The 26,763-nt window shown below is 41.3% G+C and overlaps 1 protein-coding gene across 4 annotated transcripts in view; it reads left to right on the top strand.

The window, feature by feature from the left end:
• Positions 1–24,813, top strand: part of RCL1 (RNA terminal phosphate cyclase like 1) — a 37,304-nt gene extending 12,491 nt beyond the window's left edge. The window contains exons 4-11 of one of the 4 annotated variants that reach the window (XR_012635597.1): positions 950–1,024; positions 2,311–2,435; positions 4,881–5,006; positions 7,866–8,022; positions 14,478–14,581; positions 19,466–19,644; positions 22,151–22,251; positions 22,823–24,813. Coding sequence is in view for 2 of the 4 variants with exons in the window: in XM_074932650.1 (XP_074788751.1) it covers positions 950–1,024; positions 2,311–2,435; positions 4,881–5,006; positions 7,866–8,022; positions 14,478–14,581; positions 19,466–19,616 (738 nt within the window). In the remaining 2 variants the exon portion in view is untranslated. Of the gene's footprint in view, positions 1–949; positions 1,025–2,310; positions 2,436–4,880; positions 5,007–7,865; positions 8,023–14,477; positions 14,582–19,465; positions 20,957–22,131; positions 22,252–22,822 lie in introns of those variants that run through there. The other 3 variants (XR_012635596.1, XM_074932650.1, XM_074932649.1) reach the window with 3 other exon arrangements.
• The last annotated feature ends 1,950 nt before the right edge of the window (positions 24,814–26,763 follow it).

The raw sequence follows: 26,763 nt of genomic DNA, 5'->3' as shown, positions 1-26,763 counted from the left end.
CTCAGATAGCTCTAGCAGGTCCTTCACAGTTTTATAGGTGCTACTACTTCATCAGTGGCTTGCACTTTCCGCAAAGCAGAGAGAATGAAACTCAGAAACTGGATTCTGTCTGAAGGCATGGGGAGGAGGGTGTTTTTTTTCTGCCTCCTAAACTGCTGTCTACTGCATGCCTGTTTTGTTCACAAGACTTTAGTTCCTCTTTGGTCATGCTGTTCTGGTCCTGTCTCTCCCAGGCTGCTTGTTTTGGGTAACTCCATGTGCTGTTGCGCTGCTAAATGATTGTCACTTTCGCCAATGCTACTGAAGTTTCAGCAGAGGGGAGAAGGTAGAGTCACTGTTGGTTTAGGCCAGTGATTAGGAGGGGCAGTGGCAAGGAAAATCCTACTCGGACCTGGATCTGCTCAGCTTGTGGCTCAAAGAGAATACATGGATGATGTGTCAGTCCCTTCAGATTCTTCTGAGTGTTTCAACATGTTACCTAGAAGCTTCTTTTTCTCAGAAACAGATGAAAGAAGTTCTTGACAGAAGGTTGAGGTTCTTCCTGCCAGATCAAGGGCCCGCTCTAAAACGCAGAAGTTCATGCAGTCATCATTTATTTAGCTGTAGGGATTTTTTAGCAATGACAGAAGAATATAATTTTTTCAATAACTATGTTCAGAGAAACAGATGAGCTGTTTTAGCTGAACCATAATATTATAGAAGTAAAAATCAGGCTGAGAAATAAAATCTAGAATAGGAAATGCCATCTCTCAGTTACTTGTTCTAGCAAATTTTTTGAGTAATGTGATACTGTGGTAGTCTTAAGAGAAGCTGTAGCTCTCTGTTCATTCTCATGTCTTCCAATAGAATACCTATTATGGAGAAGCCTTGTCTTGGTTAGGCACCTCCATAATTACTGACTTGGGGAACTTCAATAAGGAGTCTGCTTTTTAAATTCTGTGTTTTGTAGGTTGACGTCCTTAAGGTAACAGCTCTACCCCTACTGAAGAAGTTTGGAGTTGATGGTGAAAGTCTGGAAATCAAGGTAAGGCGACTTATTCCTTTATTTTCTAGCCCATGTTGAAATGATAATTTTTCACTGCTTCACAGGGCCATATGCTTGCTGCAGGTATCTGTCTCCAACAGACACGTAGTTGTAGCTACACATATTTCTAAAATTGTCCCTTGTTCTTGACATGTTTTAACTGGCATACCAGCCACACGGTGATTGAAGATGTGTTAGAAGAGAAATGCAGAGGCTGTGTGTAAAGAGGGTAAGGAGAAAGTAGTGACTTGTCTTAGTCTCCAGGATTTCTGCAAGCTAAGAAACCTTTTTGCTTTCTTTTCCTCTTCAGTTCATTTAATTTCTTTTCCCTTCCACTTGTTCTTCCAGCCCCATGCTTAGGGCTAGGGAGTAATAGTAGAATCTTTTGCCTCCTTCACCAGTAGAGGAGCTGGATCTGTGTTTGGGTGACTGAGGTTTGCTTCTAGTTTGGAAAATACAGGAAAGAAACTTTTCTTTAAAGACTACACTCTTCACCGGCCCTATAAATCTGTATGTAGAATAGATTTCCTTTAGGTTGGAGAAAGAAACTATAGCCTTTCAAAGTTAAGAATGCTCCTTTTAAAATGTGTGAAAGCCCTAGCTGCACTACTAATCTTTGTTTGCTCTACCAAGCCCTTCCCCGGTGCCTCTCCCCACCCTGCCGAGGGCTCTGGACCCCTGAGTCATCACTGTGGGACTGTCAGCCCCTGCACCATCGACCCTGCAGCAGGGTCAGTCTCTCATCTCCCCACAGCCCTGCCCTACCTGGCCATGGGCCCCCTGAGCCAGACCCACCTGTGGGCCCATGTCCCATCCCCATCCTTGTGGACATTGGCTGGGACAGTGGGACAGGGTCAGGCTGGCCAGGCCTATTTGTATGAATGAGTTCGTTCTGGTCTGCCATATACGTACTAAGCATCAAACACTTCCAGACTTTCTTCATCAGTGAGGTACAGCTTTGTTATTAAAGACCAGTCTTAAGCCAAGGTTGCCTTCCTAGTAAAAATCTTGGTTTTTTAGTTGGTTCATTTTGTTTTGTTTTGTTTCCCATTGAGAAGTGATGCCCTACTGTACTTGAGAGAGGAGGAAAAAATAAATCAATTTTTGCTGATAGATTTGGTGCAAAATTATTTCTCCTTTAGGATGTCTTATTCTCACCTGTGTTTGCATAATACCCCTACTGATAGCATTTTACTGTATGCAGAACGAATGCTAATAATTTTTAAATGTGTATGTACATTCTTTGTGCTCTTTACTAACCTGCTTTTTCCTTCATTATTGTCTAGATCAACCGGAGAGGAATGCCTCCCAAAGGGGGTGGAGAGATACTGTTTGCTTGCCCAGTGAGAAGGGTCTTGCAGCCTATTCATTTCACAGACCCGGGCAAAATCAAGCGCATCAGAGGAACTGCGTATCCCTTTTTTGTTTCTTTGTTTTTTTTTTCTTTTAAATGAGTTTGCTTTAAAAAAATAAGCCTCCCAACTTGAGTTTGCAGAAGTGCACCTATGTTGCTGAGCATGTATTCAGATAACACAGTGATGTCACACAGAGTGATTATGAAACTAGATTTCAGGATTTTCAGATCAAAACTGCTGCATTCAGAACATCTCTGTTCAAAAAGCATCAGTAAACAAGTAAATAAAACTGAACATCACTATTTAAAATCTTTTCAATAGCAAGAAAAAGTTAAAATACATTCCATCACATAATGTAGCAGCACTAAAAGGGATCTTGCCTTGTGTGTAAATCCAATAGTTAACAAATGTAGTTTGTTACGCCTTGAGGTGGCATCTTGGCTGTTAATGGGTCTAGCAGAATGTTAGATGGGAGCTTAAATCTGAGTTCAGTGTACAGCTCACTGCACACATGTAAACCGCTTTTTGTTGCCTTATGAAAAAACGTTTGTTAGCTTTTGACCTTTAGTGTTACCATTGAGATGGAAGTAGAGGAGGTTTTACTTCCACACAAAGATAAGGGCAGAAATTATTGTTGTGGAGTACTCGCATTGGCAAGCAGAACTGCACATCTAGTTAATGGTTTTGATGGGTTTTTTCCTTCTCTTGTGTTTTTTATATGGTATCTGTCATAAATCTGCTGTCACAGTGGGAAGAAGAGACAAATCCCTTACAAGCAAGGTATACTAAAGGTTGTATTTCATGAGCTCCTGCTTTCTCTTGAGCACTGGCCAACTTGTAGTTTGATTTGTGATTAATAGTCCCAAACATGACCTGGCTTTGACTACTCACAAGGAAATCAGGAATGGGGGTGGGTTTCCTGCCAGAGGTGCAGACTTGCAGTCTGTTCCTCCTTTTACTTTATGGCATGCCATCATAATGTGCGTGAGACCTCTTTGACCTCTGTTCCAACTGCAGTATTTGGATGAGTGCAGCATTGGCAAGTGACAGCAATTTTACTGGGTGCATACGCTGTAGAATAAAAAGGAAGCAGCTCATTGTGGCTTGGTGGTGGTTGTCATGGTCTTTCCATGAAGAAAGTAATTTCCTTATGCCCTCTTCCACCTCTGTAGTCAGTAGTTCTATCCTCTGCTTCTGCGTGAAGGAGGAAACAATGATCCTGGCTTTAGTGCCATCTTTCTAAGTTGACGTTAATACCCAGCATCGTTCTGGGCCACTTTGACTGGATTTGGTCAGTGTATGTGAACTACAGGTTTTTGAATTTCCACTTTCCTTCAGGTTTTTCTGGGCTTTTCCTCAGGGATAAAGGTTTGCCTTTAGTAAGCCTGGTGAGAGGAAGTCTCAGTTTAGCCAGTAAGTGGTCCTTCAAGCCAGGAGAAGACAAAACATATGGAAGGATGAGTACTTAGGTCTTTTATATGTGCATTTTTGTCCCCTCAGAATTCAGCTGAGCAAAGCTGCTTCCTCACAGCTGGACAGCTTGTGTTCAGTAACCTTTTACAGTCACCCAGAATACTGAGTGCACCAACTGTACAGAACAATTATTATTTACTGGTTTTGCCCTTAAGATCTTGAAGCTTTTGGTTTACCTATTCCACATGAGAATGCCAGCTGGGAGGTTTGAGAGTGTGTTTCGCTGCATTGCTATGTGCAGATGGGTGGTTAAATGTGCAGAGCATGAGTCTGCATTATAGTTGGGGTGGAATTTGGAGTACAGTGTACTTTGTACATTTGAAGATCTGTTCGGAACATCACTGAAGCAGCCTTTGAGTGAAAGGGCACAAAGGCAGTTCATCTCTTCTGTACTGTGAGGAGGTGGGTTGGGGTGAGAAGGAGGGTGGTAAGTCCTTCTTCCCTGGAACTGTTGCCTTCAGATGCCAAGTGTCTAGAGAACCAGTGAACCAGATAGCCTCACAGAACTGCAGAATAGTTGGAGAGAGCAAAGATTATTTTTTTTATCCTTTTAAAATTACTTTTTTATTTTGTTAAAACATTTAATTTCATCTACCTGATTTCTCACTGACAGGAGACAGACAGGATTTCTTACTGCTAATTCAGAGAAACTTCACCCATCACCATCTTTTAATAGTATATAAAGAACAGAGCACATGGGATTTCCTACATCATAAGAAAACACAGGATGGCAAAACAGCAATTGAAAATTTTTGAAGGGCATTTTTAAGATGGATGTTTACCTGGTCATAACAAAGTGTTCTGCACGTATTCTGTGTACCTCACTTCAAGGTACATCAGTGAAAAGACTGTAGAAAACGCTTAAGCACATGTGTTTATAAGAACAGGAAAATGGACCAGTGCTCATAAATGGGTGTATAGGACAATGTATTTTCTGAAATAATGCATTGGGACCTCTTGGCAGCTTTTGTCAGTCTGGTTTAAATTTCTTTTGTGACCACAATGAATTCCTTAGCTTGGAAATGTAGATACTCTGTCAGAGTGTCACCACAGATGGCAAACAGAATGGTGGAATCTGCAAGGAGCATCCTGAATAAATTCCTCCCAGACATTTATATCTACACAGATCATATGAAGGGGGTCAGCTCTGGAAAGTGAGTATCCGTTATTCACAGGGAACAGAAATGTAATTCTACGTTTGTTCGTGTGCTAGAGTATTCTAATCTGTAATTTAATGAGTTCTAGACCATGATTTTCTATTTCACTGACTTTAGATATTCCTTACAGGGGAAAAAAAAAATTTTTCACTAGATAAGTGGTACAGGGGTAGAAGTTGTGTGTTTTCTTAAACAAGGAGTGTAATACATAGTTACTGCTACTAAAGGCAACTTTAACCGTCTTCAGTTTTAAACCTGTTGCTTTGAAGTGAGATTAAGATCAGAGAGTGAGATTTTAGAGTGAAATTAAGATAAGATTAAGATGATATGTTGTGAAAGCCAACATATAAACCTGACTGTACACCTTCTGGAAGAAATGGTAATATTAAGGATGGGACCAAAGTGTTTAGAACGTGTTTTGAGCTGTGTGGGTTGTCTTCCGCTTTACTGTTACATAAATAGCTGAAGGACTGTCATTTCAGCAGTGAGGACTGGAAAATTGAGGTACTCGTTTACTGTACTTCCACAGATTTTGTTTGCCAGCAGAACACACAAGTAATGGATGTGATTCAGAAAATTTCACTGATATATGTCAGCTTTGTTGTCCTCTTGTCACTTTTTGTTGAGGTTGATGAAGTTCTGGATATTTAATTTGTTGGTCTTCTGTCTGTATGCTCAAATCCAAGCATGGACATTTTCTTTCACTGTTTCTGCTTTTTGAAATATTACCTTAAAGAAAACTTGTTAGGTTTGCAAATTTACAAACCTAAAAATTGTTGACACTTTTAAAGTATTTTTCCTCTTTTCTGATCCATCACATTTAATAACCCAGGTTGGTAAGTCTTATGCCTCCAGGCTGTTAACAGTGATCACAATTGCAAAATATTTTCTGGGACCTCTGTGGTTTTGGGGTTCTCTTTTGTTTTTTATCTGTCTATAAAGTGAAAAAGTCAAATGGATTGGAGCAGCAGCATTACATTTGCTACTTGCATGGGTAGCCCATGCAGAGAGATAAACTATAGCGTGGGAAGAGAAACTGAATCTCTCTCCACCTTCCTGGTGCATGTGGCTTTCTAATGCAGCTGTGCTGTCACATTCAGCATTAAGTATGTCGCCCATGATGGCATCATACCTGATAGCTAACACTGTGCCACTTTGGCAAAGGTTTTTTTTTATTACCCGGTTCCCAGTGCTTGTGTGTATGTGTGTCTCAGCAGGACAAGAAAGGAAAGCAGTATGCCTTGTTGTTTCCAGTGCTGCCTTTGGTGATAAGTAAGACCAGCAATGACTAGTTCAGCCTGTCTGTGCTTAGCCCAAACCAAGCTCTGATGTCAGAATATAAAGCATGGAACTATATCCCTTCCACAGTGCCAAAAGCCTCAGGAAATATGTTATTTGAGCATCTTCTGCCACCTATAATGTATCTCTAAATAAAAAGTTCCCCATTTTCTTGTGAACATTTACAGCAAAAAGTTTGTCTGTGCAGGTGTTTCCTAATACTGTCTGTACATCCATGAGGCACTGGATAATTATAATTTTTATTGACGCAGATTGCCACATGCTGCTGAACACTTAACAAGATCTGTCACTGGCTGTAGTTACTACAGGATACTTGTCCAAAAATAACATCTTTGATACTGTTCTTGTCTTGCTGTCCAGATCTCTGTCTTATTCAGAGGAAGGGAAGGAGAAGGGAGACATCTTTATCATACCTTCTGTGTTGCTCAGCAAGTGCAGGCAGTTAAATATGGGTGGGAACGACTAATACGTTTTTGTTACCACTCTACTGAAACGCCTCTGGAGGAACTGCTGTTTTTCTGGCACAGGGAGAGATTGTGTGTATTGGTATTCAGGGTTTGTTTTGGTGATTTGTTGATGTCAGTGACATTTCTTGCAGTTTTGGGTCAGTGGGACTATTTTAATTTAAAAGTTTGGGTGGTGGAGGCAGCAGGAGTCCAGAACTGTGGGAAATCCTGTGTGCGGAGTAAAATTAAGTTAACCTTTATTTTGAATGGCTAGTTACTGGTGGTCTTCCAGAGTGTATAAAGAAGAGGATCTTGTGACTTTTTTTCCTTCCTTACAACTTTCTGATTTCTCATCAAGCTGTACTTACATCTGTGTACTTAGTCAAACCTGTGACTTTCTTGTAGCAGAAGTGTTTCTTAACTCTCACAATAGTATTTTGTAGGATCCTAAGCTCTAAGGAAAACAGGGGATTGTTTTTGTTTTTGTTTTTTTAAATCATATGTTCAGAATTCTTACACAGTTGTAATGATTTGGATATTATTGAACTGAAAATGAAAAGAAGTGATTTGAAATACAAGTAATATGGATCAAACTTTTTTTTTTAAAGTCTCCTGTTTGGTGCCATGGCTATGGTCTGATCCTTCTAAATATTGAGGCTTCCAGGGAAAGAGCTCAATCCCTAAAGAAAGTTTTTTGTTTTGAATGTTGCAGAGAAGAATCACTAGACACCTTTGAAATGTTCCTCAAACATTAATTAAATAAATATGAAATATAACTTTTTTTTAATAGAGGAGCATATTTCTGAGGTTTGGATGTTTTCGTTTTGGGGTTTCTTCTTTCCTTTTTTGCTTTTTTAAAGAGTCTGTGCCAGGAATAGCCAGCACAGTGGGTTTGGGGACAGTGTACTGGGTTTAACTTTTAAATACTTTAATGTTTCTTTCCAGGGTGAATCAGATGTATAGAACAGAAAATTTGTCAGCCAGTCCAGATTCCCAGTATTGTCCTATGAGAGGAACATGTGTCTTGAGAAGGAAGTTGGCTGGAAGTAGTTCTTGTCTTATTACATGCATTTTGTCCTTAAATCAAATGCACTTTTCCCCTTTCTTATAGATCACCAGGTTTTGGCATGTGCCTTACAGCAGAAACCATCAATGGCACTATTCTCAGTGCTGAGCTAGCCTCAAACCCTCAGGGCCAGGGAGCAGCCATGCTTCCCGAGGAACTTGGCCAGAATTGTGCGAAGCTGTTGCTTGAGGAGGTCTACAGGGTAAGTGGCTAATATGTTTTCTGTGTATAGCTATAGGGTAAGAAGGTGATGACGTATTGGTAAATGAAGGAGCTTGGGCGCAACCTCAGGCAGGCTGAGAGCCAAACAGAGAAATGATCTGATGCTGCCAGTGTCTTCTTCATCCTGGCCTTGGTGCAAAGGCAGGTCTAACTGGGATCCAAGGGAGCTTCAAAAAGTTTCTCACAGCAGGCCACTGCTGTAGCCCTCTCCCCTCCTCCCAAAACCCCGGCACTCCCTGAAACCAGGATGGCTTCACACAGGCTAATACTTAATAAGTTGGAGGGGTAATAGAGTCAATGCTCTTAAGCTAGAGGTTGGAATGGGTATTATTAGTGGGAGAACCTAAGAGGAAGATGTAGGAGGAAAAAAAATTAAAATCTAGCCTTAATGCTGGCTGCTTTGTGGTGATGATGGCAAAGTCAAATGTGCAGAGATCTGTTGATTGTATGAGGAATTGGGTGAATGGTTTGTTGGAAAGGAGCTAGGACACTGTTTGCATATGAATCTTAAGTGCATCACAGTCTTCCACAGTGTTGTTTAGGGGTATTTTTTGTATTATAATGTTTTTCACTTGTGGTAAGACTTTTAGTGGATTAACAGGTTTCAGTCTTACAAATGATTTGGCAATTAGCTTCATAGTGAGTTTCTGATTTAATAAAAAATCTACCTGCTTTTGTTGTGTACTTCCACAAACGTTAAAATAAGTAGTTGTTAGTACTGACAAAACACATTTGGCCTTTAGGAGGCAGTCACCTACAAATTGTGCTCGCTCTTTGAAAAAAAGTGATTGCTTGTTTTGCTGATTAAGGATACCAATTAAACTCAGACACCAGAGTGAAAAGAGCAGGCGTATTTTACTTAAAATAACTAAATAATGTAACAGAATAATACAGAAAACATACAGTAAGAAAAGACAGAATAGTCCACTTAAATAGGAAGATACAGGGTAATGCATCAAATCATTACTACCTGAGAGAGAGAAAATAGTGACTAAGAAAATATACGTCACCACTTGTATATGTTACCAACATCCAGCTCCACAGTGACTGGGGAGCCCTGGTTACAGCGAGGGTTTGGAGAGCCTGTCCTGGCCAGTGGGAAATCCTACGCGGTGCGTCCACCCGTAGGTGAGGCTTCCGAAGTTGCTGTGAGTGGGTCCAGCCTTATATACCTAAAAAACTAGCTAGCCAGAGTAGCTGACATATTTGTTTTAAGCGAAAATATCTGGTTCTGTTCTCACATTAGATTCTCCCAGGGCCTGGCCAGGGCTCAAGGGAGAAACTAAGGGAGTTTCCCTGCTTACCTAATTGATTTATGAGCCAGGTCACAGGGCCAGACAACTGTCTCTGTGGCCCTGTTACCTTGCCTATACACAAGGAAAGATAAGGAGGTATATGTGTGTATATATATATATATGTATATATTTAGGATAAACATGTTTAGTACGATACCTTCTAATACAATGGTTGTCAGCTATAAAATATACAGGATTCATCTATAGGTCAACTCTGGCTTGGGCCAGTTGTCCAAGCCTTAGCATGTCATTGCTCTGAACTAGAATAACCTGATCAGACTTTGCAAAGTATTAAAAATGCCATTAATGAGATTCTGTATTAGGTATTTTGTCAATTATAAAAGTACCCCTTAACCTCATAAATCACATCCATGCCTTTAGTAGATTGTTCATCTGTGCCCATGTTATCATATCTTCCTTTCCCTGCTGCAAACCCTTCATCTGTCTGAATTACCAACTTGCCCACTTGTTCCAGTCTTCCATTAATATTTTGTCTTTGATTATCCAGTATATGCACCATATCGCTAGAGGACTTTCGCTTCCTAGCCCAGGGTTCTTATCTCATAGAAACGCCACAAACAAATATTCTTTCTGGATACAGTCCACACCCCTGGGATATCAAAGTCCAGCATGCATGGAGAATGCAGTTACAACTAGTGACTTAAACATCTGTCTGTTTCTACAATTACGTAGTGACGGGTTGCTATTTTTATTTGAGAGGTTAATTTAAAATCTTTCAGCATCTGCGCCCCCCCCCCCCCCCCCCCCCCCCCAAAAAAAAAAAAACCAACACAACAAAACCCCAAACCAAAACACCGCCACCTCAAAACTTGGTGCATTTGTTGCTTTGTGTAAACCTGCAAAACATCTTCAGGTAGTCAGATGATTGGAGGCACCAAAAATCCACTTTTCATACACTTTTATCAGCAGCAATAGGTTGTTTGGTTTTTTTCCTTTGGAAACCATCTAACACTTGACAGATTTAAACTAGTGAGGGAACTTGTCCAGATACTATACTTTTTTCAGAATCAGATGTCAGAGATCTTCCAAAATGCAGAGGGCTGAAAAGGCCTGAACCAGGTAATTTTCTGCTTTAGTGTACTGCAGCTATTTGAATGTGATGAGTCAGATTCTACAAAGCAACAGGGTGGGATCTCGGGACAACAGAATAAAAGCATTTGAGGAGAAAGCAGCATCAAGCAAGTCTTTGAATGATAAAGTGATAGGCCATGAGCTTTCAGTGGCTTCGAGGGTCAGATTCTGTGTGAGGTTATTAGCTGTGGCCTGCCGTCATACCACTGGTGCTCCTGGAAGGCTCTTTTATGTGTGGGGTGCTTCAGTCCGAGCGTGACTGACAATTGCTGAGCAGCATACAAACTGCTTGTTGTCCTCCACTGCAGCAGCTCACAGTGGAAAAGTTCTTGTTTGTGAGCGTTTTTTGCTGTTGTGCTGCTTATTCAGTGGAGTCCTTATTCTCTGTTCGTGAATTCTCCGCTCCCTCCGTCATAGGCAGTATGGTGGGTTTTGTTCTGTAGTTTTCAGAATGCCCACTTGAATTTATGTATGACAAGTACACTCACACAGCGCTAGCCAGGAATTCGGAAAAATGGGCTTTCTCATTGATTTTTTTGTTTGTTTGTCTGTTTGAACTTAGGTCATTTTGATCTAGTGTTAACCCCAAAGAGGATATAAAAACATGTTGCAAAGCATGCGGTGTTTGTTTGCTTAGAAGATACTATTTTTTTAAGTTTCTTTGCCTAGATATGATGTCTGTGCATGGAGCAAGAATAGGCTCTGAATAGGCACTCTTTAAGTCCCGCTCTTTACACCACCTAGTCACTCAGTATAGGGCTCACAGGACAATTTCTCTCCCTGTGTTTAGATCTTCTCTTTATGAGGTTGGTTCTCCATCTGTCTCTTTGTCTGTAGGTAAAGTGCTGCAGGAGCCAGGACCAGAAAAGGCCATCCTGGGACTATGGGAGATGATGATTCTCTGTAGAAGGGTTTTACTTGTTAGGGTCACCCACAAATCTGCTGAAGTTCGTTACAGTTTAAAGGGGTCCAGGGACATCTCTTAAAGTGCTTGCTTAATTTGAGTCTTGCTGTGTGAAGTACTAAATGGTCCCTTTTACTAAGCCCTCAAAAATAAATGAGACTGTAAGATTCTTTTGAATCAGTGAAGCTTTTTTGAAGTTGATGGAAAGATAGTGAAGTTAATTGACTAATAATAAGTGGCACATTGCTAATTACAGTGGCCCTTAAAGAAGGGGACATGGAGTGACTGGCTAGCATTGTCTTTATAAATGCATATGCGGTTCTTACCTAAGCTTAATTGTAGAAGGCCAATAAGGATTTTCCTCTTGCCTGTGAAAGGCATTGGTTATGGGAGCTTCATGTAGCAGGTGACTGGCAGGATGGAAAGGCCTAAAAGAACTGGAAAAGGATTGAACGTTTGTATTCCTTGTATAATCATGAAAAATGGGGGAGGACACAATACTTATGTAAGGGTGAGTTGTTTAATGAAGAAAGGGTGAGTTAGGGGGACTTGGAGGGGCAGGAGGGGGAAGGCTGTTTTATTTAACTAGAGCTAAAATGAGTGAAGCATTTCATCGAAGGTTTAATTTTCAAAATGGCCTTACTTCAGCATGGGAAGGCTCTGCTCCATTCTTCTGGGGAAAAACCCAAACACAACAACAACAACAAAACCCCAAAACCAAAGCAAACAAAAAACCTTTGCAATTCACATAAATTATTGAGGCGTGCAAGTGTGTACCATACAGGTAAGGGAGGAAATTGTATATTGCCAAAATATGACCAAGACTAAATCAAAACTGGGGTCAAGCTCCGAATAACCCTCTTCAAAATGCTGTTGTCCAATACCCAGAGTTGTGATATTTGTATGTGCTTGTCAGCTGTGATACTTGTATAAGAATGTTTCAGAATGGATGGGGTTCTAAGTGATCTGTGTCTTCATTTGTCACATCCGGTTGGATCTGGTGCTGTTGTCAATGGAAACAATAATGAAGAAACTGCCATAAACTGAATTAATATGGACTAGAAGCTTCATCATAGGATGGTAATGTGTGCCAGCTATTTTGGAACAAATGTCAGTAATTTGGCTTTGACTTTGCCCATCCCATTTCTCTTTAGAGGGTTGTTTCTGATTTTTTGGGCTCTTGAGTAAGTGGCCAGGTGAATTGAGAGAAAAAAGTTGGCCTCCTTGGGAGTGGCATGTCCTTCATTTGGCACACGTTACTGTTCTGTCATCATTAGATTACAAGCAAATCACTTATTTTCCCTGTCTGGCAACTGCCTATGTGGGAATGGGCATAACAGTGCATTGCTAATGCACAACAATAGTGGGGGCGACTGACTCACTACAGTGAGAGAGCTTATGTAAGCAGCTAGGACATGATGGATGCATCATGTTTTGCTATATTGTTTAGGATGTGGTTGTTTCCATGCTGATTGAAGCTTTTGTATAAATTTGGTCATAAAAATAGATGTTTTATAATGTTTTCAGCTTTAGAAAAACAAAAACAAGCTCAGAAAATGTAAAGTTTTCATCCAAGTGACAAAGAGCATTTTGAATTATTAACTGAACTACAAATACAGGAAGTCCTGCATCAGGAATCCTTACAAACTCATCTGCTTCTTGTATGTGTTTCAGATAGGCAAATACTGCTGGTGAGAGCTGTGACTTTAGACTGCACCAGCAAATTCTGCAGGTACCCTGTTCACTGAAGATAAAGCACAATTTTTATCAGTCTCATAGAGAGCATTAGCTTGAGTGCGTGAACTTCACTTTGGTATGGCAGTTGAAAGGGCAAGGACTGCTGTAAGAGCATGTTGCTAGGAGTTAGGTCATGGGAGTGAACATAATGAGGATGTTTCCTTCGTTGTAGTATATCATTTGTTGCATTAAGCACAGAGGCTTTTTTCAGAAGAACGGAGCTGAGTCTTGTCACACTGAAGCAAAGCCATCTTGAAATTAAACGTTCAGTACCTCTCCTTGGAAAGGTCTTCCTTTCTGCCCTTTCACTGAGTAAATGTACCAAAGTTGTCACATCAGGCTGTTTACTTTATGTAGTCCAAAATTTATTTTGCCCCTCCCTTGTCTTTTTGGATGGTATTACCTCTTAAAACAATGACAGGTCACTCCTTGCTCACAAAGGTAACTGTCAGTTTACCTCATTAGAGAACTTGGTTTTAAAAGGATGAATTTCTAGTTTTCCTCTCTGCAGAGAGCCTATTCAGAGAGCTAAGCATTAGGTCTGATCCACCAGGAAACTGTTGACAGATGTGGCTGTAGATCAGGATGAATGCCCAAAACAATGTTATGCCAGATATTTTTTCTATTTTCAATGTGTTTACATAGTAATAGTTGGTAGATTCTCTCTACAGGAGTCTTGACTGAAGGTATGCCTTTTAATTTACATTCAAGCTTTGTAAATGAGGAAAGCTTTCAATTTTTATTTACATATGCATTGTAGGTAACACTTTACACACACAAAACTACTCCGTTCATGTATGATTTACTACAGTCAAATATGTACAAGAGTATGTTTAATTCTGCATAATTTTATGTATGACTTTCACATAGCAATAAAAATAATCTTTCCATTTTAAATCTGGGGGAGACATTTTACAAATGCAAAACCACAAAAGTTAGCAGCAAGGGCTTAAGTGGATGTATGTGAAAATACTTTTAACTTGCTCTTCTGCGCCTCCTAACACTGAACTTTTTGTCTGAATGTAACTTCATAGTTAAAAAGTGCTGCAATTCATGATATTTCAAATGCACATGAACTGTAATTAATACCTATTTTCAGTTTACTGCACATAAATTCTTCAATGCTTAACTTCTTAACCTGTTAGAAGAGAACAGGCTGGAAAAGATGGAATGGATCTTTAATGTGACCTTGTTACTGGGTTTTGGTTTAGTTCTGTTCCTTTCCCAGCCTGTCATGTGAAATTAATTTGTCATTGTGACAAAATCCAGATTTTTATCTTTTTTTCCCCTTGAAAATTGGGAGCAGTAGTTCATCCTTCTAAGTGTATCTGTCTCCTTCATTACTGTCCTCCCATCCCAATTTCTGGTTAGTACAGAGATTAATTATTAAAACATTTTGGTTTGCAGGGAGGCTGTGTAGATTCAACAAATCAGAGCCTTGCTCTGCTGCTCATGACCCTTGGACAACGGGATGTTTCCAAAGTCCTGTTAGGACCTCTGTCTCCGTACACGTAAGTTGTTTTGTTCAGTTTAATTACCCAGTCGTGTTTAATTCGCTAGTTCTATTGCACAGATATTTTTTGTAAATAGAAGACTTTTCTTGTGGCTATGAATAGAATGACTTGTAGCCATCTTCGAATGAGACAGGTGGTGTAAGTTACCTAGTGTTTATTTCTGCGTGTTAGAAGATGATTCCCTTACTGTTCTATATTATTCCTGGTTCTGAGAATTGCAGAGATGGTGTTTATTGTTGATTCTTGGTCTTGGATTATATGTGTGCATCAGTTTGCTTTTTGTTGCCTATGTACACTACCGTGTTTTCCTAGTAATCTCTCTGTTGCTGTGGCATTACATGGCATGTTTCAAATAGATAGCCAGACACTAAAGCTGTGACTGTGCATAGGAAGCAGTTTAAGAGTTCAGTTCATGGAGGTGTGTGCAACACCAAAGCTTTTGCCCTGTCAGGCAGTGGACTTCTATCTAGTCCTTCAGTCTCAATTTTTAGTTTTTTTCTGTGGCTGGTAGTGGTTCAGAGGATAGAGAAAGACTAAATTTCTTACACTGCTAGTTACACCACACAGGTTAGGGGAAGGGCATCCCGTATCAAAAACTTGATTTATCAGATTGACAAGTGATTGACTAGATCACAGCTATTCCTAGAGACTGAGCAGTTTTCCTTTAATCAGATGGAGGGAGGGTTGTTTATCTGACAATGGCATCAAATAATAAGACTTATGAACTGTCCTTTTTCGGTTATCATGGTACCGGTGCTGTATACGTGAAAGGTACAGTACTGTGATAACTGAAGAATGGTGGTGCCTTCACATGAGAGCTAGAATTTGCCTAACTGCTATTCTGAACCCCTGATAACTTGGAAACAACTTTCACCAGATATTGAGAGGAAGACAGGGAAGCCTCCCATTGCACAGGGGTAGAGTAGTCCCTGTGAAGTAAGTGTCCATGTGAAAGGCTTACAAAGAGTAGTGTCTGAAGTGCACAGTCAAGCCTGTGAAACAAACCAATCACTTGTCATTGTCCAGTCTTTTGCTGTGAAAATCATGCAAGCGCACTAGTTTAGTTTGTAAGCAGGCTGATTTCAAATGGGTGGGTTGTCACTACTTCCAAGCTGGGAGTGTGTGACGAGGATGAAGGTCAGGAGAAGACATCCTGAAGCAGTATGTGTCACATGAGATGATAAAATCTGTGATTCTGTGACATTCTGTGACTCACCAGTCCTATGAGGATCTATTCAGGAATCACACAGCTCTGCCTTGCAGCACCCCCATGCCCTCACTAAGGGCTGTGAAATTTGGCTCCTGAGCAATTCATCAAATGCACAGACTTTTGAAGTAAATTGTAGTACTGTCATGTTCAACTTCATTGTCCCTTCTTTTCTCTCTTGTGGCTGTGACACCTCTGCATTTAACACTTCCAACCTGCAGAATCCAAAGCTATTTATAAGCATGTTAGCAGTAGATTAGCTTTCCTGTCTAGAATGTAGCATGAATGTGACAGTTCAGCTGGGGATGAGAGCACTGTGTAGGGACATGGTACTTTGGAATACGTCCATCAGAATGAGGAAATGTCTCCCTCATTTGTGTGTTTCCATGGAGACATCTTTTGCTCCTGCTAACGGTGGGGTGGGGCAGCACCATAGGCAGGGCTGCCCTGGGTGGCACTGGGGACAACCAGTCCTAAAAAGACCACTTGGCTTGCGGCCATCTGGATTACCGCCTCTTGTTTTACACTCCAGATTTCACAGAAGTGCCTCTCTGTCAAGCCGAGCTTTAAATTAAACACAAGGTGCTGGCTGTGTTGCCACCTAGCAGAGATCAGCCTTGCAGGACAGGCTAGTCTGCATGCAGGTGAATTGGCATGAGCTGGGGGCACATGAAGCAGACGAACCGGAAACCCGGAGTGCCCAGGCCCTCGGTTTTGCAAAGGTTTAGGGGCTTCAAGTGGAGGAACAGGGTTCGGTGCAGCCCTTGAGGCGGGGCTTCCTCGGGCAGGGCGCCTCTCCCTGGTCGGGCCGTCGCTTTCGGTTGTTGCCCGAGCCCAGCCCGGGGTCGGGGGTGTCCGTCCCGGCCGGCGCCAGCCCCGCCGCCTGGCTCTCGGCCCGCAGCCCGCCCGCTGCCGGGCGGGTCGAGGCCGCGGCCTCTCCGTGGCGCGGCGCCCCCTGGCGGCCCGGGCCCTGCCCGCAGGCCGCGCCCGGCAGCCGCAGGCCAGGCCTGGCTCCCCCGCTTCTGGCCGGGCGGCGGCCGGCGAGGCCGCGGCTGAGTCTGGGGAGCAGTACTGGGACCGCCGGCGCGGCCGAGCCGTGCCGTGCCTTGCCCTGCTCTGCTCTCGGGGTAGTCGAACCGAGAAGGCGTTGCTGGTGCACCGGTCATCCCTCGCAGTGATCTGCAAGTAGGTCGCTTTGCCCTGACAGCAAGCTAAGATGTGTGAAGTGGTTATGTATCTTCTGGTGTTGCTTAGCAGGCTTCTGGGAAAAGATAGCACTTAGATAAACAGTGCGTTTTTATTTGAAAGTGGCTGGCCCTGAGGAAAATCTCCACTGTGGCTCATGTGCTGTCCCTGGGCCTAAGGAAGAGTGTTGAGCTGTTTTGTTCTTGCCTCAACACACAGTCTAAATTTCCAGAAAAATAAAACTTCTCTGTACCTCCTGCCCTCTCCCTCAGTCCTCCAGTCCATACGTGTTTGGTGCAGCCTCCGCTATTACTTGAGGTGCAAACCTTCCCACACATGACCCATATCAGCCTCAAGCTTGTACAGACTTTCTTTCTGCTGCATTTCTGTCACATACCACTGTCTTTCCCACCTCTTTTTCTCCTATTTCCAGGGCTCCTACCACTTGTGCTTCTACTGCTGCAAGACAGAGCTGGCTTCTTGCTGCTCATGTCCACAGGCAGCCTCCCCTTTGCTCCCACTCTGTGAACCTTTCCTGTCTACCTGGGGGCTGTGGCAAAGCCCTCTTGCTTTTTATCATTTTGTTCTTGTTCAAAAGGGAGAAGAGGTAGAGAAGCACAGTAGTCTACTTATGTGCAGAGAGAGGTACTGACTGAACTGATGCCACCCACACGTTGCGGAGTTTGCTGATCAGATTTTAGGATTTTTCCCTGAGCTTCCGGCTCCACTCTGCCTCTGGCATTTGTACGGTTTATTTTGTGCCCTCCTTGCAGTTCAGCACGCCACTCCTGCTGTTTGGGGCTTGGCTGCTTTCTTGTCACATTGCCAGAGCTCTGGGAAAGGACCCAGCTAAAGAGGAGGAGGAGGCTGGTACAGAGCTTATTGCCTGTGAGCTTTACTTAAGCATTTGTGCCAGCATATGCCAATGTGCCTATTACAGCAGCAAGCAGAAACCCCAACCAGTTGGGAAGAGTCATGGAAGAAAAGGAGATTTTTAATTCTTTCTTCCACCTGTTAATCCATTTGAGAGATGAGAGCTGGTGTCTGTGCTAAGACCAGTTGCCAGCCCAGGAAGGTGAGGTAGGAAGGTGTACATAGCATGGGGAGCCATGTGCCCACATTCACCCTTGCAGAAGTATTCAGCTGACTGCACCGGAGATAACTTTCAGATCTAAGCACAGACCAGTGTAGGTAATGGCAGCCTGTCTTTGTCTGGCTCCTGCAGTTTCCCTTCTCTCCCCATGGATGCGTGCAAGCACAGGAACAGCAGCATGCCTGGCTGAAGTGGATAAAGCAATTCTTGCTCCTGCAGTTTTTATTGTGCTTATTCATAATTTATGTGTTGGAGCTGCCAGGAGGCTTTCAGAGGCTTCATGATGTTGCAGTCGGGACAAACCTATCCTCTTGGTCTCCTGCTTCCCATTTTGTGGGTACTTTCTTTTGATTCGGTGTAATGATTTAAGTGTGATTAGCTTGTGATTATGCTCTCAGCATGCAGAGCAGAAGCTTTTTCCAGATTGCCAGCCAAACAAATGTGTGGACTGGATGTGCACATTCCCTTTCTTTAAAGGTTAAGTTTAACCTAAGAAGGGCACACACCAATTGCTGCAGGAGATTAAATCTTGGTTCAAGACTGCAGACTTGCTTGTGGCCATGACTGGAAGAGACCAGACCTGTCAGAAACAATTACCGATTTTCTATTTGTAGTCTTTTGGTGTTATTACTTGTTCCCTGTTTTGGGGAAGCCAGTAGGAATGTTTTCTTGGCTGTTTCTGTTCTTTTTTTATACTTTTTAGTAGCTTTTCCTGTCACTCACCCTTCAGTCAGTGTACATTTAGGAGCACTGTGTCTGTTTAGTCTCTTTGTGCCTCTCATTCTAAAATGATGAAAGGTAAATTCCTACCTTTTTTTTCCTGAAAGTGAGGAGAGAAAACAGGAAGAATTCTGAGTCTGAATGTGATTCTAATGAAACATTAGTTTAACTAAGACATGGGCAAGTTAGTAATACAAATCAAACATGTGCTCAAGGGTCTGATGTCTGTCTTTAAAGTATGCATTCAAGGCCAACCTTCTGGCTATCCCTGGTTTATCTTTTATTTTTGCTTTAAACAATGTGGGGGGAAGAGTACCGCAGGCTGGTATGGGGTTCATATGGCCTTGATGGAGAGTCAGCATTGTAAATGACCTTGCCTGACTGAATCTTTTCTTTCTCCTTTCTTCTTCCCTCACTGTTTTGTCTTGCTATGTTACCAGGCATTCCTTCTGTCTCTGTTCATACAGAGAGTGCAGTTCTTTCAGTAGGGGTCACTAGCCACTTCTAGAACACAAGTGAGAACAACATATGTTTTGAGCCAGTAGGCTTGTTTCTCTGTGTGAAGCAATGTTTTCATGTTCTGTTCGCTGTATTCATTGCTGGAATCAGCATTAGTACATACTGCTTATGGGCTTTCTGTTTTGTTTCTTAAACTCTGTTGTTTTCTCTTCCTCAGAATTGAGTTTCTGCGGCACCTGAGAAGCTTCTTCCAGATCATGTTTAAAATTGAAACAAAGACCCCTGAGGAAGAGCACATGGGCGGGGAGAAAGTCTTAATGACGTGTGTTGGCACTGGATTTTCCAACCTTAGCAAAACTATAAGATAAGAAACATCTACACACTTCATGAAATGGGGTGAGAGAAAACGCTGCAAAGATCTTGATAAAACCTGCCTTTCCCTGTGCTTATTTTGGCACAAGGAAACCAGTGATGATTCCAGTGCAGAAGTACCCAAGCTTGCTGCATATAAACAGTAATGCTGACTTCAGGCTATTTAAACCTGTGCTGTTTATAAATGCAATGCCAGTATTCTGTGCTGCATGGAATGGCTGGCTGGAGTCTCAGCTGGCTTGGGACTCTTTGCACTGTATTCCACTGCACGGGACACAGGTGCCTCATGTCCCTGTGCCCTCAAGCCTTAATGCAGTGGGTGCTCTAGCTTTGTGTATCTACAGACTTCACTCTTGGCTTTTTCTGAAAGGTTTAGATAGAGAAGGAAAACCAGATTGACCAAAATGAGCTTTTCAGTGCAAAACAGGTGATTGCAACAGAAATAGTAGATTCTTGAGGTAATTGCAGAGACAATATTGGCATGGAAATAAAAGCGTTAGAGTTTTTTGTTATACATTGCATGTGCCAAATGCTTCACTCCTGCTTACGCTGACTAAATTACAGTTTCACAGGAAGAAAAAATATATCTCTTTTCATTTTCTTTAATATTAGAGTACTGTGGAAGAGATCACAGCCTACGGACTTGTTTTAACCCCTCTGCAAAGATGGCCATGGGAGGAGAAACCTCCTTGACAGTTTTTGACTTATCGCATATATTCGTTTTAGGTTTGTTTAGCATGCTACACACAGCCACTCACAATTAGTTGTGAAAGGCAACAAAATAACTCTGTAAGCTTTGAGGTGGAAAAATATATTCAGTTATGCCCTCACATTTTGTGCACCTGCTCCCTTTTTAAAGAGGGGATAACGGTGTATAGGCAGTGCTTGGATTGACAGGTGCAAAAGATCTCTACTGGGATATAAATATTTGCCCTATAAAGGCTTTTGGTAGATTCCAGGCAAACATGCTGAAGTTAGTGCAGAACTTCTGACACAATGAAAGAAACTTACACTTGGCTTCAGACTACACTCATTGTGTCTGAAGTAAAATAAAACTATGTCAAAAGCTGGTATATGTAAGGAGCAAATACTAGTGACTGTGTTATAATGGTCTTACAAACTTTATCTGATGCCTCTGTTAAGTGGGCATTACCTCTGTAATATGAAAAATGTATATTGGACCCAAAAGGACTTTGACAAAAGTTAGGTCTGTGGTTAGTGTTTTATTAACTATTGCAGGATGTGTGAGTCATTTTTGTACTGTACTTGTTGCAATCTGTCTAAACATGTTTTGGAAAAATAAAAGTATTTTTTCCTAAATAAGGTTTTATTTCCATTTAAAACAAAACAAAAAAAACCCAACAAACCTTTTCCCCAGCCCTGTAACATGGCATTTCAAAAGATAAATGGCTATTTTGAATGGATACATCAAAAGAACAGCTTTGGGAGTTGCCAGGGTGGGAGGGAAAGGGCAAGCCCCTTCTTACAGCTTACTAGCTTTCCAAAACGTGATTTGTGACTAAAGAAATTGAATACTATATTTTTTATATTTCAGGCTACATTAGAAAAAATTATGTGGGCAACGAAGAATTTATGTTGTTCCCCTCTGTCACCTATGAAATGAAAAACCCAGAAACTCCACAAATTAAAATTACCCACAATACAGGGAGCCACTGATCCAAAAGGTGAAATGTACAAGCTGAGATTAATAGCCATTGAAATAAAAATACAGATCTTACACTAATTAAAGATACAAGTTTGCAGCATAGCTCAGATTTCTAAAATTGACCTAAGTAAAAATTTGGAAGTATTATAAGAAGTTCAAAAATCAAAAGCTTTATTATCTTTAAAGTTTTAAAGCTCTTTGAAGTTGTGACAGCTTTTCCAAATGATCCAGTCACACCAAACAGGGCAATGTGTTGCCCATGTAGCAGATTTTTTAGCAATGGAGTAATTATGTCATAAAATTACCCGTGTAACTAAACCTCATTGTTAGACTGCTAACCCTTAGCCCTGCTGCACATTGCATATCTCTACAGCACAGTGCTTGCTATGACGCAGAATTGCTTGTTGCTTTACAGAGAAAAAGATAGGTATGGAAAGGAATATGTTTTTCCAGAACAGCCAGTCTCTGGAGAAACAGGAACAATTCCAGAGTAGGTTTTAGGTGTTTTCTTAAAATTGTTTGATCTTTGCATTCTGTGAAAAGTACTTATTAGGAAGAAATCCTGCCAATAAAAGCTGTTTATTTATTAGTAGAACAGTTTAACAATTAACACCTGTTCTGGTAGTCTGATCCCACAGTCAGTAAAATTGTTCTGTTTTAGAGCTGGACAGAGAAAATTAATGTTTGAAGACAATGCCTAACCTTTGTAGCCACAGGCTTTATGGTAAAGATGGTAGTTACTAGGAGATGCATCTTTCATCTGAATCTGTCATGGCAAATTTAATACTCAGATGACTTGAATTTGAACTGATTAGCTCTACGTGAATAATCCTGTACTCTTTCAGCTATCCCTCATCAATTTAGGTAATCTCTTTGGATGAACAACTCTAATAAGACCCTTCTGCTGTGATTGGAAACTTTTTTGCTTACAGAAAGCTTTAAGGATGGACCATAAGGGGGTACAGGTATGAAAGGGAACTAATTAACAGAAGTATTTTGTAATGTGCATTTTAATTGCAATAATTGTAATGTCAGGAGAGGGTGACCCATGTACAGAAAAATGGTTAGGGGGAGAACTAATCAGAATACCTCAATAAATGGAGAATCCCTTTAAATTTGCATAACAAGAAAGGCTGCTACCGTGGTGGTGTGAAGAGTATTTGTAAAACGTGCCTTTATGTAGCACCCACTTCAACTTTTGTAGTATCTATTGTCAAACTCTCATCCATTTCTAAGCTGTGATGGTAACTTGACTACACCTTCTGTGGTTACATCAGAAAATTAATGTTAACTTGCTGTAGGACAGGTCTGAAGTAGTAGAGGTTATGCTGAAGGTAAAATTGCTTCAGTCCAAGCCAGTGCACTCTACTGAAGGCATATGACTAGAAGCCAGTGCAATAACTGTCTGGGGAAGCACATGTAGGTACGTTAGCTAGACCAAAACAGTAAGTACATGGCTGTCTTGGGTAATGTTTTCAAAATGGTGATTATGCTACTGCCAGAGCATAGATATTCTCTCTCTCCTCCTTCCCACAGGTAATATTATGAGTCAAATGGATTTTGTTTCAAGCCACGGAGGCATAATTCTGCTGCTTGCAAGCTCTGACATTCACTCCCCCATTTTTCAATCATGCTCTTAAGACAGCAACAGGAGGAAAAAAGATGAAAAGTACCAGCCTTCAGGAGGCGTAATTTTTCCTATGGGTTTCTTTCTCATTTATTGATAGTGTATGGCCATGTCCACACTTTTATTTTGTATGCACGATAAAAACATTTCTATTTAGTCTGGATCCTAGGGGATACCAAGTATGACACGCAACTGTGTCAGGGCAACTCTAAATAAAATAAGAAAGTGCAAGGGGCATCTTTTACGTTACTGCTTAGGTCTTGGTAAGCTCTATCTTAAAATATTCTTGCTGGCATATGTACAGTTCTCCTTGTGTCTGATCTAGGAGCAGAATTAACAAGCTCTGAAAAACACCTATTACCTGTTGTCAGTGGGAGGGGTAAAAAGACAGAACGTCCTCGAGGGAAGATAGTGTGTGGGTTGAACTCTGCAGTGACAGCATTGTATGTGTAATCCCAGTAAGTCATGCACTGCGTCAGAGCACCACAATGTCCAAACAGCACTTCTGCTAAATAAAGTTAAGTTGTGACATTGTTATAAGACAGGTTTGTTGGGATGATTTGTAGTAGTTCTGTAGCAATAGATATTAAGTATGAGTGCTAATCTCTCTCCTGGAACAATAAGATTATTATATATACACACCATTATTATATACATACAAGTGCTCAGAACTATATTGCCTGTGTACTACAGAGTATAGAAACAACTGTGTTTGTGGAAGCAGCAATAAGGAGACCTGCAGAGAAAATGTTTTATTGTAACCTGGTACTAATGAAGGATATAACCACAATGGCAAAAAGCAACTCTACATCAGGGTGAACGGTGGTTGTGAACTATAGAAGTGGCCAGTTCCCTGCTACTGGTGGCAGCCCCTCTCTGCACAGCTGTGCATCTGTTCGGGGGGGGCCATTTGTGCACACCAAGGGTAGAGTAGTGTCTTTATACATTTGCCCTCATGCTGTATGTCTGCCCGATTGTCCACACTCACCCTGCTATTCCCTGTATCGGTTTGGCTGCACTTCCGTGGCAGCCTCCGCTGTGCTGTTCACACAACAAACGTCAATACTTCTTCAACAGTGAACTCCATGGTGAAAATCTGTACAGTCCATGTGGAGACTGATACACATGAGGTACCCAGTGCTTAACTATGGATGAGCTAGTAGGATTAAGGGCTTGATTCCAGTGATCATCACTGCGTGTCAGTGACACATCCCCTTATACAAGATGTGACAGGCTCAGTAAGGCACCCCTTTGCAGGCTGCATCGGAGTCACACCATTCGAGAACAAATGTCTTTCTTCTCACCTTGCTTCTAACCTGCAACCACACTGCTCCTTGAAAGTTACTTAGACCTTTTCCAATCCTAACCTGTCTCCATGGATAAGAAGAAAAGTTGCCTTTTGTCAGTGGTTAATGCAGATATATTCTGTGAGGTAAGACTGGAATGGTCATCCCTCAGCATTATCAGGTCAGACAGTTCTCTTCCATGTGTCTGAAAATGTACTTTTGATGAGGTATGAAATACTATGCATCTGCAAGCTGGTTCTAGATCAAAATATTCATGAGGTTTGATTATTTATTCCCCCCCTTTTTTTTTTTTAACATCACCAAAATGAAAAAAAGAAGGAAGAAAACCCAAAACCTGATGGCTCGTTTGTGTGTCAGAATTCAGAAAGTCCCTGATTCAGTTAGGCTTCCTGAAAGATTTAAGTATGTATTCAGAAACATATCTACGGATTCAATATGTATCTGTGAGAAAGGATTTTTACTGCAGAATGTTTCTGAGCACTGAATCTACTTTATCATTCATGCTACAAGTGTATTATCCACTATTTTCACCTTGTTCTTTGTGACTGAAATAATATATAATGTGCTTTCCAAGTAAATATCCACAATAAATCAGGGCTAAATAAAACAGCCTAGAAAATGTTATTCCCGTTTATTTTGCAAAGGTGTTTGTCAGGTTGTTGATAAAAATACTGTTTCCTCATCCTTCACTACATGTCAGTAGTGAGTTTTCCCTTGAAACAGTGTCAAGATCTTGTTCCAGTCTTGTCTAAGTAAAGATGTATGGATTCAAAGTGAAGAAGAGCTGATGTGAAAAGATCTGGCTCTTTTGATGGTATGTAGATCATCTTAAAACAGGCTATTACAAAAAGCACAGGGCGCTTTAACAGCTTTTTACTCAAGAGAGTGATGGGAGGTGGGGAGGGCTAATCTAAAGCTACACCATCTGGGGCTGGCCTTGTCACAGGAAGAATGTGGCAGCTGTCTAAGTAGTTTTTCTTGTTTTCAGTTTCGAAGTACAAACTAAGAATGAACATCTGTTTCAGCTTGCAGAGTTAAATAAATAAGCATTGTAAGCAGATGGTTTTTAAGACTTGAAATTTATGGTAAGAAGTGTTCATGAAAAGAGAGTGTAACTAATAGCCAAGGAGATGGATATTACAGAATCCTATTACCCTTCTTTTCCCTCCCCAGCCCCACAGATTTACACAGAAAAGAGCAATTCAGAAATTGCTGAATAGCTGTTGAGATACTGTAAAGAAAATACAGGACATTGTCAAAATCTTCACTTGCCTGAGTGAATCACAGAGTAAAAACTTAACCATGCTCATGTTCATGACATTTTCTTCACTGACCCTGCTTTCGAAGAAAGAGTTGTGAGAGAACTTGACTGAAACTTGCGTTTTCACACCTTTTCAGTTTTAAGTAAAATCTCTCATTGATTTCCTCTGCCTTAATGTCTTCCTCAGGCAAGAACAATGCTATTTATTAATAAACTATTTGAATTGGTTTTGGCAAGTCATAATCATATAAAAAGGTGCATTGTTCGCATTCATGTAATGAAATTCTTGGCTTTATGGATTTTTGTCGTCTGTTCCAAAGTCTGTTTTGGAGAAGTGCCTTTGTGCCTGTGGTACAGAAGAATGAAATGACTCATTTGTATCCCACAGGGAGCTGGAGTAGAAAATATCAAGATACACAGATTCACAGGTCTGGGCAAACATTTCCCTCACCTTATGAGGGCTATAAGCATGTTGTGACTCTACAGGCCCAAGTCTCCATAGCTCCTTTCTGCTCTGTCTTCTGGGTTTTTTATTTAGTTTGTTCATAGGATTTGTTTGGGTTATTCTGTCTATATTGGATTCTTGTAAAGACTAAACCATTCCATTTTTACTTGAGAAAGATATCCTTTGTGGTACATCTCCTTCTCTGCTGATCTTTCTCCTGCCTCCTGTTAACTCCATCATTGGATGGAAGAACAGCCCTCACCATGATGCTGTGGTGTTCTGAGTTGCTGCATTATTTCCCTTCTCTGTTCCCTGGCACATACACTGATTAATCTGCAGGCTGTCTCCCTGGCCACTCACATGGACAACTTCCCTCTCCTTTGTCCAGCTGCCGCTGATCTGCCTCACTGCAGAGACTTTCATCCAGGATTTATAGAAAGGAAAAGTGTGCAGATACATTGGAGTTCTAACTAAATGTGCCCTGGTAGTCCCTGCTGTGGAAACAAAGCATTTATCCTCATCTCTTCCATCTCTGAGGTCTTCTTGAAGGCTTGCCATCTTGAAGTCAGAGAGTTTAGGACCAAGATGTGTTGCTTAATTACAGTCTGACCTCCTGTCCTCCTTCAAGGGAAATTATAGTTTTCAGAAGGGCCTCCAGTCTTCACCAGGAAAACTGAGACACAGTATTTCCATTACAGTTTTGTGATTTTGTTCTAGCATTTATTCACTTGCTGTTTATAAATAATACTTAACTTACTTGGCCAGCCTGCAGCTCCTGGTTCTTACAGTAGTAGAGAGCCCTGTGGGATCCACTATGTTTCTACCCCATGAGTAATA

Source organism: Athene noctua, chromosome Z, assembly GCF_965140245.1.
Source record: "Athene noctua chromosome Z, bAthNoc1.hap1.1, whole genome shotgun sequence".
Lineage (NCBI taxonomy): Eukaryota > Metazoa > Chordata > Aves > Strigiformes > Strigidae > Athene > Athene noctua.
Note: the sequence above shows the minus strand (reverse complement) of the source record. Positions and strands in the feature narration are given on the sequence as shown.